A 20860-nucleotide genomic window follows, 5' to 3' on the forward strand; every position below is an offset into this window, starting at 1 on the left:
CAGTAAAGAAAGACCCACTCCTTTCTGGTTCCCCGGCCTCCCCTTTTACACTCCCCTTCACTCATGCAGGAAACACAGGAAGCAATATACAAGATAAAAACAAAAACACACAGTGAAACAAAATAAAGAAGGTTTGTCAGATGTGATATGACCAGAATTATTCCAGTTTAAAAGGCATGTCATATGCAGACAGACTAAAATAATTGAATCTGTTCAGTCTTGAACAAAGAAACCTACACTGTGATCTGATTAGATCATTCAGAATTCTCAACGGTATTGACAATGTCAACCCAAGGGACTTTTTAGACCTGAAAAAAGAAACAAGGTCCAGGGGTCACAAATGGAGATTAGATAAAGGGGCATTCAGAACAGAAAATAGGAGGCGCTTTTTTACACAGGGAATTGTGGGAGTCTGGAACCAATTTCCCAATAATGTTGTTGAAGCTGACACCCTGGCATCCTTCAAGAAGCTACTTGATGAGATTCTTGGATCAATAAGTTACTAACAACCAAATGAGCAAGATGGGCCGAATTACCTCGTTTGTAACCTTTCTTATGTTTAAAGCTTAAGAGGCAGAGATGACATTTAGGCAAGAAGTCTGTGCATGAAATAGAAGTTTATTTGAATCAACTTCTGATTTTAATATTCATTACAAACAAAACTATACCAACAGCACAATATTAATGAAATATCATAGGACTGAACTGCAACATGTTAAAACAATTACTCTTCAGCAAATATTTTCACAAAGTTAAACCATTTACACAGATGTATACTAAGCTATTCATTGCTTTATGGAAATCGTTACTGTTGGCTAAAAACAGCTTGTGCAACCAATATATTTATTCTTATATGAAATACACTTTTCTTCAATCAGAAAGTATAAACTCTGTTATTAGACATCAGCACATTTTGGGCACAAACAGTAAAATAGATAGGGAAGATGATATATCTGTGTTTAAACATTTATTTGCAGTTTGACACATTTTGACTGTTGGCCTTATGACAAGCTATGTGTAAATGAAAGCCCAAAAAGTTTTCTTATCATAAAAATGATGACACGTGTAAGGTGAGCTAGATATATTTTCAAATCTGCTTAAAAATCCATTGGATTTTGACAATGTTATCAATCAATCAACCAAACAGTCAATTAATTAGCCTTATTCTCCTCTGCCTAAATATCTGTTATATTTCCTTGCGTCCAGTGTTATTGGTATCGTGTAATGATTCCTTCAACACCTGTTCTGTGCATCTACTTTTAATAAATATCACCCATTAAACCCTATCAAGTCTGTCCCTTTATATTGTTCTGGATGGACTGGCTGGTACAGTTTGAGTAGAGAATGAGACTTAATCTCAGGCTAGTGGGTTTGAGCCCCACTCTTTTGTGCCTTTTTTAAGATGTATTTCCTGTGGAAAGGTAGATTCGGACTGAACATCGGAATCTCACTCAAGATTGCGGGGTAAAATTGACTTTTTCCAAACACATGGTCCAGCATATTTTATCAGTTTGTCTAATTTTTCAAATGCCACATTTGCATTGTTCAAACAGGTTCAAGTATGAGTTCTACTTTCTCAGAACACACTGCATCTCTGTATAGTCTGTAGTTGTTATAATATCTTTACATACAGTAATGTGATTAAAATAAACAGTCCCATGCATTAAGCTGGGGATCAAACCTAAAAGTTTGCCCTCATTTAGAATGTACAGTTTAGTGAACCAAAACTAAGAATAGTAATTAATTTAACTAAGCTAAAATCTAATAATGCAGTATCATAATATTAAATAAACAGGTAGCAAATCAATTTCCTACCCCTAATTACCTCCAGCATTGTTTTTATTACTAGTATTTATTAATATTTCACTGGCAATAATTCCACTATAGTATCTCAGTTGAGCCCCAGAGGAAGAAGCCACTCAATTATATATTTGCTGTCTCATTACTACAATGCTTTCAACAAGAAGCACATAAATCATCATGGAAGACCCATCACTGAGCAATGAAACTGAGGACTTAATGTATTATGACAGGTTGTATTCAGAACCTTATGAAGAGTGGATTCAGTGGTCCCTCTGTAATGAAAGGCATTAAAGATGGTCAGGCAAAACACAATTTTCTTGTTGGACTACTAATTAGTCTCTCACCTCATCACTTTGCCCTATTCATAGTATAAATCATATTTATAGAAAAAGTTGTCATTTTTAAAAGGATTCAGCATACAGGAAAATTGGAGGTTGCTCATATTTTTCCACAGTCCTAACTCTGTGGGCTTTATTCCTGAAGCATTCATTCCCAATGTGTGGGGGAGCACTTACTGGCATCCCATGTTTTTTGAGAGATCTATTCTTAAACCATCTGTGGCAGGCTGGCAAGTGGAAAGAGGCCCAGAGACAGACTGCAGTTCAAAAAAAAAAAATACTAATTTTATTATAAATAACACAAAATAAACATGCACAAGGGCAAAATAAAAATCTTTAAAACATAAAAAGACAGACAACAAAAAATAGAAAAATAAGGTTTCCAGGCTGGGCAATGCCTTCACTGGATTTAGCAAAATTCAAAAAACCACACACCAACCTGCTTCCTCAGCTCCCTCCTCTTAATGAGAAGCAGAGGTCTCCTTTTATGTCAGGTGACTGGGTGCTGATTGATCGTTAATTAACCTAATCAACTAATCAACCCCAGCCACCTGAACATAATAAACCCAGGCAGGTAGGGGAAATTAACCTCATCCCTGCCAATTTAAAAAGGGCAGAGCTTTGCTCTGCCACACCATCATTCCCTTGCAAACGTATAGCACTTATTGGCTTCCCAATGGTTTTTGTGATTATTTTTTAAAGCAATAGTGGTACTTTCAATTGCACTTGCCCTCAGTGCTCATATAAACATTGTGAATCATTAAAAGAAATATGAGTCAGGTGAGAGTTCAGAAGGCAGATTTACACTTCCAGAGTGCTGGGGTGTGACATTGCCATGTGAAAGTTGCTCTCCCCTTAGATTTGATCATTCATGTACATATGCTTTAAAATGATTATGTTTTTTATATGCATTGATATTCATCATGTGTTCTGAAGAGGGCACAACTAATTATATTACTTTTGGGTTTCAGCTTGACAAAGTAAACCAAACAGAGGCATTGCCATGGGCCCTACACACTGAGACATGTGTTTTGTGGCTGGCAGCCATCCTGGCTCAGGTGTGGAAAAAAATATGGGGCTGAGTTGACCATCTCTGCACAGCCACACACATCAAATTGGTTTGCTCAATTGTTTAATTGCTTAATTGAAAGTGTGAAATGTTTTAATTAGTTAATTAGAAAAGTGTGAAATGTGCCAGATCTTTTTTTGAACTGAAAAAGTCAATATCCTTCTTGTGGTATAGCGTTTAAAGACATGATTAATCAGTTTTGTAAGTCGCCCATGTCTTAATTTAAATCCCATTAGCGCCATTATTTAGAAAGAGATGTTTTAAAAATGATGTGCTGCACATCAGATTTTAAATATTATTTATCCTTGACAGTCTAACTGAAATGTAACACATTATGTGCAATGCAGTTAATTGATTATTTAGGTTCAGTTTATTATCGTTTAATCAGTGGGTTATCAGTCTTGTAAAAAAATAAAATAAAGAACTGAATTGAAGTGTTGGAGGTTCTCTTATCTAATGTTAACTCCTGTGTTGTTGCTAGAATGTTCATACTGTTGGTTCACAAATCGCACAAGCCTATCTCACCACAAGGTTTTATTTATAAATACTTTATTAGCACTTTACAGATGCTGAATTGCTTTTGTTACACTTGTTGATAAGGCATTAAAGAGCAAGTTTCAAATGTAGTAACAGTGTTTACAAATGTGTTCAATTACTAATATGATATTTTCTTTATCTCCTTTAGTGAAATTTGCTTGCCACCTCCAAAACTATAAACTACCCAACTAAATGTCATGGTACTGAGATGAAAGTACTGTGAATAATATTGATTTTAACAGACTGCAATATGTTTATTTGTAGAATAATATTTTCATATAATAATAATAATAATAATGTAACACGGTACTGTTTCTTCTACCCATTGTGACGGCACAATGCACAGATTATTTTTTTCAGCATTATTATTATTTTTTTATGATTATTTATTGCATTTATATAGCTCTTTTTATACAAAACTATTGCAAATCACTGTACAGTACATAGCAGAAAAAAAGAACAAACCACAACGCATATGTATAGCATGTCACACATACAGCTGCCACAATCAGACTATTTAAATAACATATTTAAATAACAGGATACACATAATACAAAAGCAGCAATTTTAAAGTTACATCAAAACCCACTAAGATAATAAAGCCATTTTATAAAAGTGCGTTTTTAGTCTTGACTTGAAAACTGTAATGGTCACAGCTTCCCTAACAAACGAAGGCAGAGCATTCTATAATTTAGGAGCTCTACAAGAAAAAAGCTCTACCTCCAATGTTGCTTTTGTTCACCCTAGAAATAACCAGCAGCCCTGCATCCTGTGATCTCAGTGCGGTTTGGAAGATACAGGGTTAGTAACTCCTTCAGATAACTAGGTGCTAATCCATTCAGAGTCTTGTAAGTTAACAGCAAAATCTTAAAATCAATTCTATACTGCACAGGGAACCAGTGTAAAGAGGCCAAAACAGGGGCAATATGTTCAATTTTCCAGAAAAATATTGCATTACAATAATCAATTCTAGATTAAAAGAAAGCATGCATGTCTCTCAGCATTAGATACAGAAATAATAGGTCTAAGTTTGGCTATATTTCTCAAATGGTAAAAAGATATTTTAGTAACTTCCCTAATATGAGTCTCAAATGAGAGATCAGGATCAAAGATGACCCCCAAAATTTCTAGTTTAAGTTTTGATGAGAGACTGCTAGGGTCTAATCCCACATTTCCTTTTATTTGATTATGTGCACTCACTAGCATAACCTCTGTTTTATTTTAACTGAGTTCCACATTATATAATTCTGTGATATCCAATACTTGATGTCTGTAAGGCAAGTAGCCAGTAACACCCAGGCAGAAGAAATTCCTGGCTTTAGGGACAAATATAGCTGGGTATCATCAGCATAGCAATGGAAGTTGGCCTCAATTTAAAGTGCAGTTAAGTACCTGTTCAAAATTTTGTATAACCTATCTGTTCTATTCAGATAATTCCAGAACTACAGTTTTATAACATGTTTCTTTGCAGGCACGTACAATGAACTGAATGAAGTATGACAGTTTTGTTCCACTGTTCTGTTTATAATAGTGAGTAAGCAAGGGTGGGTATCATGGTTGATGACAGCTTTTTTCATGCTTATAGACAATTACTCAATAATGCACAGACTGATCCAAAATGTGAGATATTTTCTGTTAAAGAACATAACTAAAGGAATTCATATTTAAACTCATCAAGACCATCTATATATTTTTATTTTTTATTTTATATCTATTAATATTGATTATTATATTATCATTCAGGATATTACCCTCATTAACTATATTATTATTAGTTAAAGCATACCTGAAGCTATCTTATCTTATTTAAGACAAGATCTCAATAATGTATAAAATAATTTATTAAGAGAGAAGCCTAACTATAAAATAATAAATTTTTTATTTTTTGTTTAAGGACTTGAATGGCCTGGTCAGGAAGAAGGAGAAGTTAAACAAGAAGTACGTAGTACTAAGGTTAGTTCCCAATATGAAAAAATGATTCAGTTTAGACAAATTAAATTTGATTGAGTTTTAGACTTGGCTGGTCAGGAAGAAGTTAACAATATGAAATATTTCAGTTTAGTTTGAAAATGTGTTTTTCTCAATGGCCTTAATTAACAATAATTAACATAACGCTGATATCAACACATTATGCATATTTATAAAGTACACTACCTTTACCGTAGGACTTCATATATAGCATATTCATTACTTATTACAACATATGTATTAAACAGTAAGTTCTAAACATTGGATAAAAACTTTAATCGACATTCTTCTCGGCTTTTTAAATCTATCCTGAATAGGGTAAACAGGATTTAATGTAAACCATTAGGAGTGAACGGTGTTACCCTATCCATAGAAATATCTGCTTCACGGTCCTCCAAATCACAAAATGAATCTGTTACAATTTCGTTGTTTTGGGACAACTGGGATATCCTGTCAAAAGTCTCGTCGTTGTCATCAACGCAGTCCACCGCATTGGGAATCATGTTGACATAAGCAGCCACGACTTCTTTATGAAATAGTGTATCTTGGTTATAGGACACGAGCTCGTTGCTTATGTTCACAGTTTCAACAGCGGTGCTAGGACAAAAATGACGACAACCCAAAAGGCTTGAAAAAGCTTTCCTAAAATCAGCGTTGAACGCGTATATGATCGGATTTAATGACGAGTTTGTCCAGCCAAACCAAACGAACACATCAAAAACCGTTTCACTCACACAAGGAAAACCAGACTCGTAGTCAGCAGTCCTGTCACAAAAAGGGACCATGCAATTTAAAATAAAGAAAGGCAACCAGCAGCAAACAAATACCCCCATGATCACAGACAACGTTTTTAATACTTTGGTTTCCCTTTTGATAGATGTCTTTAGTGAGTTGTGGTGCTGACACTCTAATCGATTGCTCCTGCAGTTCTGAGCGTGTTCAGCCGCTCTTTCTAATGAAGAAATCCTCCGGATCTGCATTTGAGCAATCCTGTAGATTCTAGTGTAAGTCACAATCATAATGGCAACAGGAATATAAAAGCTTATTAAAGAAGAGGAAATGGCATATGTTCTGTTAAGACTCGAGTCACAGTTTTCCGTCTGTTTCTCTGTAGTGGTGTTGTTTGCTCTGTCCGCCCAAGAGCTGGCTTTATGCCAGTTGAGTTGCACTGGTATGAATGAAATAAGTACAGATAATGTCCATGTTACACTAATAGTTACAAATGCCACCCTCTGAGTCATTTTTCTTTCGTATCTGAAAGGGCTGGAGATCGCCCAATACCTATCCACACTGATTACGCACAAATTAAGAATGGATGCAGTGGAGCACATAATGTCAAAAGCCACCCAAATGTTGCAGAAAGTGCCAAATGGCCAGTAACCTGCAACTTCAGCTATAGCTTTCCATGGCATCACCAATACGGCAACAAATAAATCAGACACAGCCAGTGACACAATAAAGATATTGGTAACTTTACTGCGAAGATGCCTAAACTTGATCACAGCAGAGCACACCAGAATATTCCCTAATAAAGTCGACAGTATAAGCACAGCAAGCAGGCAACCGGTTACAGTCCGAGCTATCCGTTCCTTTTTGGCGTCTGTGGTCGATTCCGATGCAGTCGTATTACGCATTGTTTCTCCAACAGAGAATGGAATAGAGTCACTTTCCTGCTCTGAATAGTATTGCAACGGAGTCCCCATATTTCTCATAAAGCAGAAATGTAACCCACATTATATACACGCGTTAACAGGTTGATTGAGGTATGTGAAACAGACTGACTCAGTGCTCGACAACTTATCTCTTGATGCCAGAATCCCAGTTTCCAGATTGCAAGTTCTCAGTACCTGAAGACCGTCTGTGGAAGAGAGCATAGAAAGAGAATGTGATGCCACATTCCTAGCTGGCGACCGATTTCACCTTGCATACTTGCAAGATGCCTTGTCATTTGAGGACAGCAAGTAACACCTTCCTAGGTGTAATGTAAGACTGAGGCATGAAAGAGGTCATTGCAAGCAAATGGTTGTATTGATAAGCTAGTTTTAAAAAAAAAAAAAAAGATATCTGGCTATCTCCAGTCTACCAAGGCTGACTCCAAAAGCAGGTGTTTTTGACTCCCTGCTCACGTCACATCAATATACTTTTTTTTTTTTTTTTTTAAAGAAACGTTCTATTATCTTGCTTCTTGAAAGATTTATTTTTTACATTTTTCTTAAGCTTTGGTTTTTTAAATCTAATTAGGTGGTATTCAACAATTTAATGATTGAATGAATGAATGCAAGTTAAGAATTAAATGAGCGAAGACAGCCAGTCTCGTTTTTTTTGTAAAGCTGATGACGTGACACCTTTTGCAGGATGCATATGATCTGATCTGTCAAACCCATATAGCCTCTTATAGGCGCAAGACAACGAAAGACAGAAATACTATTTTTATATAGGACGAATGGGCAAGTTTTCTCGTTGATCTGCTGTCAGCATCAGACTATTAAGGATATTTTTTTTATGTCACTGGTGTTAAAAATAAACTAAAGTGTTCAGAAATATTATTTAAAGATGATTGTGTGTGTTTGTTTGTGAATGGGTTTCAGTATCTGTATTAATTATCTCGACAATATGTAAGCACAATAATGAAATATAATAGTGCACAATCTGTAGTGTAGGTGTAGAATGACATTATTTGAAATAAAGGTTCTCATCAAAAGTTAATAATCTGAAAAAGTTGAGTTATTTTCCGAAAAACCCTTAAGCAAAGCGAATAATTTACCAATAGCCAACTTTTTAATATATTTTTTTAAATTGATACTTGTTTATATGCAAACCCGTATCTGATCATTTAAGGGGGGGAAAAAAGGTTGCATTTCCTTCGGAAATTGCAGTTATTCATGATATATAAACTATCAAGAATAACGTATTGGAATAATCTTATAGAATTCAATCCGTAGAGCAGATGCAATACGCATTATGGTAAATTAAGTGAACTCATTCTTAAGATGTGTCTAACAGGATATCTGTGGAAATGAAGTTGTTTGTAGTTAGAAAAATCTTTTAAAAATATGTCATTTATAACTTATTATTTACAGCAATTGCTTGTACCATGACAGCACCTGCACAAACACCCCTTGTGCAATTGTGCACAATGCAATGTTCATTCATTGATCGGCAATGAAGGAAGCTTTTACCTGTTGATTTTATAGAAATTGTTGCGCTTAACAATTACAGAAATATAAATATGTCCAGAACGCACGGTCTTTAACTAGGATTTGACTAGAACTGTTATGTATCTGGGGTTCTGTGATGAACCATCCACGCTACAGAGGCTTCTGCAAACTGGTTTTAATATAAACCAGAGGATTCTACATATAAACATTATAATCAACAGAAACACAATAGATAGGGTTAGTCTTTTTAAATTCTTAACGAAATGCAACACTTCTGAACCCCTATGCTTCTATTTACAACGCCTTTTCTTTACGTTGAACTCTAAACATAACCTCCCGTCATCATTCAGGGTAGTGAAGCCTACATCTGACCTATTCATTGTTTTCAACGCTTTAGCAGCAGCAGTTGATATGGGGTAAAATACACTTTTTGTAACATTTTACTGTTGAGGACAATATAGACAACTGTACTGTATCATGACGTTTTATTTACAACTGTTTGTTAAAAATAAATGTAGAGCCTGCTACAATACTTACTTAAAAATTACAAAGTATAAACACATTTACAATTCCAATCGTCATACTATATTAATCTATAACTTCATTAATACACATACAGACTTTGTTGCCATCTAGTGGACAGTTTAATTTTTGATATGCTTCTCTTCATTTTTATTCATTCTTAGTCAAAAGCAGCCGCTATAAATCAACTATATGGTTGTGTGTCGTTGATGTATGCCCTACACTTAAACAGACTTCTAAGGCTATTGTATTCTTATGTTTCATGTGAAAACTTTTATCTGATCAGTCTGCCTCTTAATCTGAATATTGAGCGTTAAATTCTGGACGTCAGAGTCGAGTTGAGCTGAAAGCTATTCACCAGTTTGCTTTGAATTCGCTTCATTTACTTTTGTTTGGTTCACTGGTGCATACACCACATTCGAGAAATTGCTCGGAATTCATGAATGAAATCCTTTCAAAAACCTTATAAATCCAGAAAACAAAAAAGACCATTATACCTAACCAGTGGTCAGACAAGTACCTGTATCAATATTGTTTTCTAATCGTTTTTTTTTTTTTTTTTTTTTTTTTTAAATATAATCCTCTCTAGAAACCGAATCCTTGTTATTATTGTTTCCACTCCATTCTCTTTCGATCCTCTGAGAAGCAACCTCAACAGAAATAAATGAACAGACAAAAGAAAGAAAATACGACAGGTTTGTCCTTTCAAAGACGTTTTCAGGAACAGATTGCTTCATAAAATGATGGCATTTCAGGAAACAAACACAGCTGAGCCATATAATGTCATGGGCTAAACACTATATAAGATTCAGACCACTTAGCTGTTAGTTGGTCATACAATAGATGTAATTGGCAGATTATGTCCTGTCCCCTGTAGGTGTGAGATGAGATGAAGTTAAAAGCTTTAGCACTATTTATTTATTTATTTATTTATTTGGCAGGTCTTTATCCAAGGTGACTTACAGGTGTTACAGGGCAATACAGAATTATGGTGCAAAACCAATATTTAAATACAGTATAGTTAACAGTAAGTGCACATTATACTACTAAAATGTAACAAGTTAGGATTACAACAATTTATATCTATATCTCTACATTTATTATCTATATAATAACACAGTAATAGTGGAATAGTACAGGGATATCATATAGTGCATCAGCTGAGGATCCAGCATCCGGGTGCTTAGGTCAGGTGAACACACTACATAGTAGCAGAGGTAGATTAAGAGATCTACAAGTGCAGTGTAAATAGATGAGTCTTGAGGAGGTGGCGGAAGACATTGAGAGATGGAGCAGTCCTGGGGCCTGTTGCACAAAAGTGGTTTAAAGAGTTATCCTGATAAGGTCCAGGTTTAATTGTGAAAGTCAGGCTTAGTCTGTTGCACAAAAAAGAAGTTAATGAAGTCCAAGGTCCAGTGAAGCGGAACAAGGACGTGTTCTATGCTAGTGTATGTGTGTGTGTGTGTGTGTGTGTGTGTGTGTGTGTGTGTGTGCTTTTGTCCATATAAATATATTTTTCATTTTAGGTAAAAAACATATATATAGTACCACATCTATATATATATATATATATATATATATATATATATATATATATATATATATATATATATTATATTATATTTAATTTGCAGGTAATTCAAATACAGCACACACACACCACACACAAATAATAAAAGCCCTTAGCCCGGGAATTTGTGTTTGTGTACTCGGAGTACGATTGTATACTTACGCGTTAACAGCAGTAGCGTTTTTTTTTTTTTTTTAAATAATAATTTCATAATACTTTTAAACTAAAATGTTGCTCAGAAGGCAGTTTAAAAAAAAAAAAAAAAAAAAAAGTCGCTCTTTTGTTTTCTTAATTTTTTCAGATGATCGTTAAGAGGGACTAGGGAAGAGAAGGACCAGGTATGGGAGGATGGAGAGTGGACAAAGGCATGACCAGTAGACAAGCAGAGGAGGACAAGAGGGCGTGTAAGAAGACAAGAGGCATTGGAGGTAGGAGGAGGCAGTGTGGTAACGAGAGAGGTAGGCAAGAACAAGGGTCTTGAATTGAATGTGAACAGAGATAGCTAAACAGTACCCGGCCACAGCCTTTGAGGGGGCCTAGACCTGAGTCCATTTCTTTTTTTTTTTTTTTTTTTTTTTTTTTTCCCTAAAACCGCTTTAGAACCACTAAACAATAATTAAATGTAATCTACTGGGATTAGAATCAAATCAGGTCAGTGTTGAGGTCATGTGATTGCTCTGCTGGCAGATGTGATACTAACAACGTATTATATGAATTCAGAATTTTAAAAAATTACATGCTTTTTGCATATTGCTTTGTTAAGTGTGTTCATAGAATTTTGTTTTTGCTTCTGAGTTTTATTTGCATTTGTACTATGGGCTAAGTTTTGAGAAGAATACATGTTTTTTTTTAATAAACATTTTCATACCAGTTATTGTACTTGAGAACTAATTAAAACATCCAACTGATGCCTATGATTAATGTTTTTGTGACTGATTTGAAGCTATTAATATTTTTCAATATTAACTAAATCAAGTTGATTAATATTGTTACATAATTGATTTATTAATGTTTGGATATATGATTACTGTTTTGTTCACAGCCATATCAAAATGACATCAGAATATTTTTTGTTGGGGGAAAAAAAAAAAAAAAATTTAGACCGATTCAGATTTTGCTACTGATGGATGTATTTTCAAAGCATTTTCTTTTGGTAGCGCTACAGCTGTGCTCCATGCTTTTTTCTTTCTTTTTTTTTTTTTTTGGGGGGGGGGGGGGGGGGGGATTTCACAGTCTTATACCAGGGCTCAGTAAATCCTAGCACCGACTCTGTGCGAATGAGATAGCTGAGAGACATTTTGACATGCGGGAGGAGGTGTGGGTGTTGAAGGAGGGAAAGGAGAGGAAGATCTGAGCATCATCATTGTAAAGGTGATAGAAGAAGCCAAGAGAGGAGATGAAAGTGCCTACTGAATGGGTGAGAACAGGGGGGGGGGGGGGGGGGGGGGGGGGGGACAGGACAGTTTTTTTGAGGTACAGGTACAGCTGGCAATGGACAGCTCGCATGAGAGTTTTAGAGAGGAACGGGAGGAGAGAGAAAGGGCAATCTTTCTGTGAGGAAGAAGGGTCAAGAGATTTATTAAGAAAGGGGGTGACACAAGCAGTTTTGAGGGCTGAGGGGAAGGAGCCAGAGAGCAGAGAGGTGTTAATGAGGGAGGACATGAAAGGAAGAAGAGCGGGGCCAATGGATCGGAAGAAGTGAATAAGAAGGGGGTCCAGAGCACAAGTTGTTGGCCTGGAGTCCAGGAATAAAGAGCTAAGGACCGGGTCCAATAGTGACATGAAAGTTGAGAAGGGGGGTAGATTCTTGTTTGCAGTGCGCAGGGATGTCAGCCTCTGCCCTATTACATAGGCAGAAGTAAAAAAAAAAAAAAAAGAGTCCACAATGCCACAAGTCCTAAAAGATAATTACTGTATGATAAATTTTGTGCAGTGGGTCAGACATGATTGGCACATTTAAAAGGCTGAAAGGTATTGTAACAAGACAGGAGTAAATGAGTAGCCTTAAAAGGACTCTCCAGAAGCAATTACACTGATTTGATTGGCAAAAGAGAAAAGAAAGAAAGTGACATGGTCAATGAATGCTCAGGCAGTTTATTTTTACAGAGCCCAAAGGGTGTCTGCTTGAACACAATAAAAGTAGGGGGGTCGCAACAAAGGAGCATCTGAAGGTGATCACAGCCACCCAGTGTCCCCCCATGTTTACATAAGCATACACCTCCCCCGGGTCTCTCCCCACATTTATAACATCCACCTCCCCCGTGAGCCTATGCACTATCCAATTCATTTCCATAGCACCCCCGGTCTCCGTACACATATCACTATCAATCACTTAGCACAATAACCAAGATAATGGCTACAGGAAGTGAGCAAGCTGTTATCCATTCTGTCTATGCTATTTTATCACAAAGCACACTATGTGGACAGCTCAGTTGGTTTACATTCTCCCCAAACCTTTTTTTTTTTTTAACTAGACACAAAATTATGTTTTTGTTGATGCATTTTACAGCCAAAGTAAAATATATAAAGCATTCTGATATATTGCTCATAGTGATTTACTGACCCTTTCTACTACATTCACACACTTGCTAAGTATCAAACATGCAATTGTGACCCTTTCTACTATATTCACACACTTGCTAAGTATCAAACATGCAATTGTTTGATACAGAAAAGCACATTTTAAATAAAAACACAACATAACACAAATTAACAAAATGCCAGCAACTGCCTGTTCTTGGTAAGTTTGAAATTATTTTATTTACAGATGGCAATAAGTTTACAGGACATGTTGTAAAAAATCTGCCATACAGAGCAGGTTAAAAAAAAAAAGCTGCAACAACAGGGCAGAGTGGTTCTACATGAGAGCTGACTCAACACATTACCATTACCCATATTTGTCTCTGTAAAGAAACTTTAGCTCAGTCTAAATACACAGTATATTCCATATGTAGAAGTTAAATCAACTTTATTCTTTTAGTAGAACACAACAAACTGTTTTAATCTTACATTAGAAATGTGCAAATAGTTTTAAATCAACCTTAAAATCAAACATCAGAATCATTGATCAGAAACACAGTAAAACAACCTGCTGGCATTATCTATGTAGATAACCACCCTGTAAGTTTTAGAAAACATAGCATATGAAGCAGAAGGATAAGGTAAGAGGTAAGAAATATGTGTTGCCCCCCCCCCTCCCCCACCCCAATTATTCACAAAAAATAAATACCTGTGAATATTTAGCAGTATAAAATACATAACTTAGTTAACTTCCAGTTTAGTTATCTATGTCATTTCAAACTTTTCTGAATACTTCGAAAAGTGAAGCAACGGAATGCATACGATAAAACAGATTTAAGGGCATTGCAACATTGACTATTGTGGTCCAAATCGTATAGCCAAATGTTTTCTCTTCCATTCCGTTATCAAACTGGGGACGACACCCAAATGCTGGAAGGATCCAAAACTTAAAAAGAAAAAAACAAAACAACATGTTACACTTCAGTGAAAACTAATACATTAAGATGGTCTTGTCCAAAAAGATCTTTATTCAGAGCTGTTGTTCCATCTGCCATTCTTGCCACACTTTCCTTCATGCTAATTAATAATTAAAGTGTAAAGTATATTTATTTTAAATCTGCTTTGAAATACCCTATTACATAAAGGGTTGCATGCACAAGTGTTGAATTGTTGTTAACCTTCCACCAAAACACATTTTATTTTAATAATATATAATAATAATAATAATAATAATAATAATAATAATAATAATAATAATAACTACATTACATGCAATGTGTTGAGTTCATTAAGTTAACCACAGTTTGATTTCAGACTGTTCTGGAATCTTTCATTAGATTTCAAAACAAACAGTAGCATGAATAATGTCTACATAGCAAGTGTGTGTGATAAAAGTATCTTACCGAGATGTTGCACAGGAACAAAAATACTGCAATGTTCTTGAGAACTCTTCTCCTCTTGCTGAGTTTTTCCGAGCTCCTTGTGGGCAGTGAAATGGAACCTTCTGGGAGGCTCCCGTTGTTACTATAGACTTGGTTATTATCCTCTTGATCATTTTCCAGAGAGACGCACACTTTATCTTGATTGTCAAATGCCCTATTGATAATGCCATTGAATGAAGACGTGAGTGAGAGACTGCTGCCTGCTGACACAGAATATATCTCTGGTATGGTCTCAACCTCATCCCTCTCGTTTGTTTCCTCTTTTCGATGAAGAGATTCTATAATGAAGAGGTTTTGAATGTACTTCTCAATTATAATTAGCAATGAGTACATAAAGTTTATCCATCCGTATACTGGACGGGTTGTCGCAGATATAACTGCTAAGATACTGCACCAGGACATGAGCCAAGAACCAATAGCTGTGCCAAACAGCAAGTCAGCGTCTAGTTTTCTGGAGGGGTTCTTGGAATAATCTAGTGGTAAATTGTCAGATCGGAAGATCAGCAGGCCAACACTGCCAGCCAAGCACATAAATAGTAGCATGACAATGCTGTAACAATAAAACATTGTTACAGCTGACTCTCTGGTTTCTACTGAATCTCCCACCTGAATAATATATACAACTAGCACCGTTATGGTACTTGCTAATGCAATTAATCCCAGAATGGGGCCTGCAAAAAGGCCTTTAGTCCTCATAACAACCTTTTGGTGTCTTTGATATTCAATAATACGTCCAATGTTCTTCCACATAACAAAAAGCACAACAGAGACAAAAATGTGATATTCAATGTTGAATGGATACAGGTAGTAAAGACTTTGGGAGAAAATGGAGCAGATGTTGGTGGTACAGTTACACTGGGGTCCCTTCTGACCTGGAAGAGAAGAGAAAGATACAGAATATTATGTGAAATGTTCTCATTGATGGCAATGTTTACAGTGTCTGTAACCGACAGTCCTGGTGCTTGCTGTGACTTTTGTCTAGTTCAGGCTCAGATGGAAGAGTGCCTTCTACTGCTCTAACAACTTCCTACAAGTCCTGGTTTCCGTATAGGTCACCCTTCCAGGCCTGAAGTTGCTTGGCTTTGGATTCTAAGCATTAATCCTTTACCATTTTTACAAACACTATATAAAAAAAAATGGAAAAATAAGTTACAATTGTAAAACAATAATAATAACAATATATGTACTGTATATGTATAGGCTGTGACTGCCGTGGAAAGAGAAACTGTCTATCAGTCCATTAAAGGAAGTGTGTTGCTCACCCAATAATGTGCCAGGGTACTAAATCATCTAAAACCAAAAATTAGCATAGCTTAGGGGGAATGAGACCTCATTTTTATTTTAAACGTGAATCTGTTTCTGGTGGTTGAAAGCTATTTTATTATTAGACCATGCCAAGAACATAACTTACAAAGTGAATATTATAATACACAGTGTGACCTATAATACAGAAATCAAAGTCACATGATCACAATAAGGCAATATGGGAATACTCGTTGAGTGTTTCTAGAACATCTATATCTCAAACAGTTTACAGGGCCCTTCTCACAATGCACTAACATGTAAAAAATGCATTAGTAAGGTGCTTTGGGCTATTTTTACATTGTAAAATTGCTCTTAGTTGCCAGAAAAATACTTACACCTCTTAGACACATTGTGCCATAGATACTGTCTCTAAAGTCACTTACTGGAAAAGAGAATATTGGAGAAAGAACAGTGTTTATCTTCTTCAGTAAAGTAATTTGATGGAATGCAACCATGTTTATTTTCTTTACTGTAATAAGTTTTCTAATTATATTTTATTTTCCAGCTAACTGAAGATTTGGCTATTTGTGTAAAAACCTACTAGGTAGAAAAGGTGTGAACTGATCAGGCACTTTTTGTAGATCAGTGGGTGGGACATTTTGAACTTTAACTTGTAAACCATTCACTACTCCCTGACACTGTTTCAATCTGTGGTAAAACAAGACCCAACAGCATGATTTATGACAGTTGGAGCAATGTATATTATTAAATATAATGCTGCATATTGCTTCTTACCCATTGTTACATTTGTATAGCCAAGATCCAACAATCTTCTTTTGTGTTTATCTAAAAGATGTTCTGCTTCTGATATCACTCCATTACACCATAAAAGCAAATTTGTGAAGACTGCATGGATCACTCCAAACCTACAAGACAGGTTCCTGATTTTAACACATACATAAATAACCAGCAGTCTACAAATAGTCAAAATTAGCAAAGTATTGTATTAGACCGGATATTGTAATATATTATCTGTCTTTGAATTATAGACATTTCTGCTTTATAATGATTATAATGTAGGCATTATATATATTATTGACTGAAAATATTTATTTTTGAGAACTACATAGGCTAGTGGTTACATTTCTGGAAATCGTATGACTACATTTTTCCAAAGTAACTAAAGGAGGAAGTAGTATTACATTTGAGGTACTCTTCCCTTACCTTTTTATGATGTTTTAAACTATTCCTAGTGATTCTTATAACCCTTATAACTATTACTAAAATAGAAGTCTGTGTTGAGCTGCTTTACTATGAGTTCAGGAGTTGCTCTTTAGTTCAAGTTGGCTGCCACAGACATACATGATATGTATGATAAATCAGAGGTTCTCAACCCTGGTCCTGGGGACCCACTGTCCTGCTGGGTTTTGATCCAACCGAGCTCCTAATTACTTAATTGAACTAATAATTTGCTTGATTGGACTTTTTAAATTGATTAGCTTATGAAATGTTGGAGAATTCAAGTTCCTTATATAATTTTATATTTATCTTGAAATTAAGGGTTCAATTAAGTAACTGAGAGCTCGGTTGGAACAAAAACCAGCAGGATTGTGAGTCCCCAAGACCAGGGTTGAGAAACACTCTGCTAAATCAATCTAAGAGTCTTTTTATTAGGAAGCGCCAGCGCCATCTAGTGCACATCAGTGTATTGCCAGCAACATTAAAGGAAATGTGTTTGTAAAGTGGCAGTGATGGGCTAGCTTTACTTCTACAAAGACCCTTTGGCGGATCTAGCACCTTTTACACTTATCCATGGCAGGCAACTGGAACTAAAGAGAAGCTCCTGAACTCTGGTGAAAGTACCTTTAAACAGACTTATATAAAAAAAACAAAAAAAAAACAGAATTACAAATATCCAAAAAAGAAAATAGCAAAACAAAATATATTTAGTGTTATTTACTCTTTGAACAGGTTAGAAAATGACATGGAACATATACCTTTCAAAAGTCTCAAAGGTCTTGATCACATCATTTACATGAAACCAAAGAAAATGTACCTAAAATAAAAACATGCCAAAGATAAATCAATAAAGAGTACATCCAAGTGGTAATTATAACAAAAATAAACTACCTAGCACTGCATTCAAACGTTTGATGTATTTTTTGTGCATTAAATAAATATTATTTAACTTCGTGATATTTTTAGGCCACATGGTTAGTGACTAAAGGATTTGGACATTTTAACAATGTTTCTATGTTTCAATATAGAAGACTTGTGCAGCCCCCTTCCAAATTCTAAAATGAAGAATGATAAACACCATTTGGTTCCCCAATATTTGCTATTTGCTTCCCTGCACTTGCGGGTCAACAATTATAACCTCCTGCTGCCACAGGTAATACTTTAACAGATGCAAGCCTGTTTAGGGACAAACAGAATTGAGAATTCAGGCTTCAGAGGAAGCCATATTTTTATGGTAGACTATTAACCATGAATACTATTTTACTATAACTTTAACACAGCTGTGTGCCATTGCTTCTTTGAATACTGTATATTTTACAAACCATTGATTGCCTTAAAATAGTACCAGTGTCACCTTATCGACTACAGATAAACAGCTAAACAGATATACATTATTTAACCTTTGACAATGGTCTTTTTTTCTATAGCCTAGGGTGATTTTGGAGTCAATGGATATTATAAGTATATGGCTACATGGACCATGGAGGGTTGAAGGTGTGTTCTCAAATGTTACAGTTCAATGCACATTGACAGGCTAATCTTGTTATTATACAACACTAGAGCTGACAAATTGGTGCAAAATATTGGCCAGGCAACCAAATATATCCCATTCCTAGTTAGGACCACCCTAAAGGTTCTGAAAGTGCAGAACTAAAGCAGCATAAGAAAAAAAAGAATACATTCTTACCTGTGATATTGTATGTACCGCATGGATTACAGGATAAACTCCAACCGCTGGCGACAAGCATGTTTTATACCCAACGTAATATCCTATTCGGAAGGCATCCATAATTAATGAAATAAGCGCAAGCAAGGTTAGCCCACCTAAAAAAGAACGATCAAAAGAAACAGCTTGTGCAAATTAATTTATCTTAAGTAATATCATGGTTGGCCTCTAATGTTGAAGTGAATATTAAAACTTCCTCTTGACATCTGTACTGTAGTTAAACCAAAAGAAAAAAGTTGTAACTAGTGTTTGTCTTGTTCCTCTACAGTTTCATTGAAAGTGTTAAAAGCTGAAGCGGATGTGGTCCTCTAACTGAAAGGGAACCTCTGCCTTAAGGGGGTGCTATCTCATACACTCTCTTAAAGTGGTTCTGGTGTTCTGCATATCATTTTAAAGTTCCTATTAACAAAACATGATTTCAGTGACTGGCTCAGTTTGACAGCCAAGGCTATACAAATATATAACTTTTACACAATAATAATATGTGCTTAATATGTGTGCACTTTTATTTGAAAAGTCAAATACAAACAATTACTAAATGTAGTAATTATGCGTTCCATTGTGCAAGGATTTATATCTCAAATAGAAATGATTAATTAAATGAAATATATAAATAGTGCCAACATATATCAGCATCGTTTTCTTCTTAGTTTAACTGCTGTTGGGTTGTAATGCAATTATAAGTTATAAAAAAATACAAAAAACACTGTCTTGTTACACCAGTCTCTCCTTCCTTTTGTCTGTTTCTTAATTTAACACAATACTCCTCGTACGTTTCTTGCAAAGGCGGCCTCGCTAAACATAAATATCACATTTGCCATAATGTTTACTGTACTAGTAAAGACCCGAAAAATGTGAAAAAAAAAACAATATAGAGTAAAATATAGTGCAGAGTTAAATCTAATGTGCATCATAGTTAGCATTTTTTTTTTTTTTTTAACGCGTCCTCTACCTCTCAACCAGCTTGTCCCAGCATCAGAATCCTTCTCCGACACAAAGCATTTCTGCCTGTCCTTCCTGATGATGTACCAGAGCATCCAAATGATCTGCAGTATCATCAGGGAGATGAGAAAAGACAAGATGTGCTCTTCCTTTACAGCCGAGCCGCGGTAAGACAGTGCCAACATCAGTGATAAACCAACCAGCAGCAAGTTGATTCCATACTGGCCACTTAAGATCTCCGCATTTTTCTTTGGGTAGTCGTCTGTGAAGCTAAATTTGAAGTTGTCAAAGTTCTTCTTTTCTTTGTCCGGTGAGGACGCTGCAGAACTTGGGTTATTCTTGTTGAGGTACATAATATCCAAAACCCCGTTCTCTACCATGACACAAGTCTATTGTCTTCTTCTTGGAAAGAGGAGGAGTGGTGTCGATTACCTGCTAAACTAGTTTTGGTAATATGCATATGTTATAATTAGGACATTTTTAAATGTCGGCATGTAAAAAAATATATACATCATTAAATTTGCATTATCAGCGTTTTTAAATTTGCTTAAGAAGTCGATTGGCAGCAAGCCAAATCAATCCCTCTCTTTTTAAAAAAAAAATAATTTAATGTTTGGTCTTGCCAGAAAAAAACAAAACAAACAACAAAAAAAATGAAATAAAATGAAAAATAATTACAAATAAATATCTAGTTTTCCAATGATTGGAAAACGATCCTCTTGTAATCAAGGTAACATTTGACTACTTTAACTTCATAATACCTTCTCTTTATACCTTCTT

The 20860-nt window shown here is 35.5% G+C and overlaps 2 protein-coding genes across 2 annotated transcripts; both read right to left on the bottom strand.

Moving 5' to 3' along the window:
* Nucleotides 1–6045: 6045 nt before the first annotated feature.
* Nucleotides 6046–7419, bottom strand: LOC121301332 (D(1B) dopamine receptor-like). The gene has a single exon (XM_041230678.1). The coding sequence runs from the start codon at nt 7417–7419 to the stop codon at nt 6046–6048; it is 1374 nt and encodes a 457-aa protein (XP_041086612.1).
* A 6842-nt stretch (nt 7420–14261) lies between these two features.
* On the bottom strand, nt 14262–20460 carry LOC121301400 (proton channel OTOP1-like). The gene is made up of 6 exons (XM_041230804.1): nt 20091–20460; nt 19100–19236; nt 18171–18229; nt 16969–17099; nt 14890–15800; nt 14262–14432 (listed from the first exon to the last, which is right to left on the bottom strand). Exons 1-6 carry the CDS (start codon nt 20458–20460, stop codon nt 14262–14264), a joined length of 1779 nt encoding a protein of 592 aa, XP_041086738.1.
* Nucleotides 20461–20860: the final 400 nt, after the last annotated feature.

Source organism: Polyodon spathula, chromosome 1 (genome assembly GCF_017654505.1).
Source record: "Polyodon spathula isolate WHYD16114869_AA chromosome 1, ASM1765450v1, whole genome shotgun sequence".
NCBI classification, from domain to species: Eukaryota; Metazoa; Chordata; class Actinopteri; order Acipenseriformes; family Polyodontidae; genus Polyodon; species Polyodon spathula.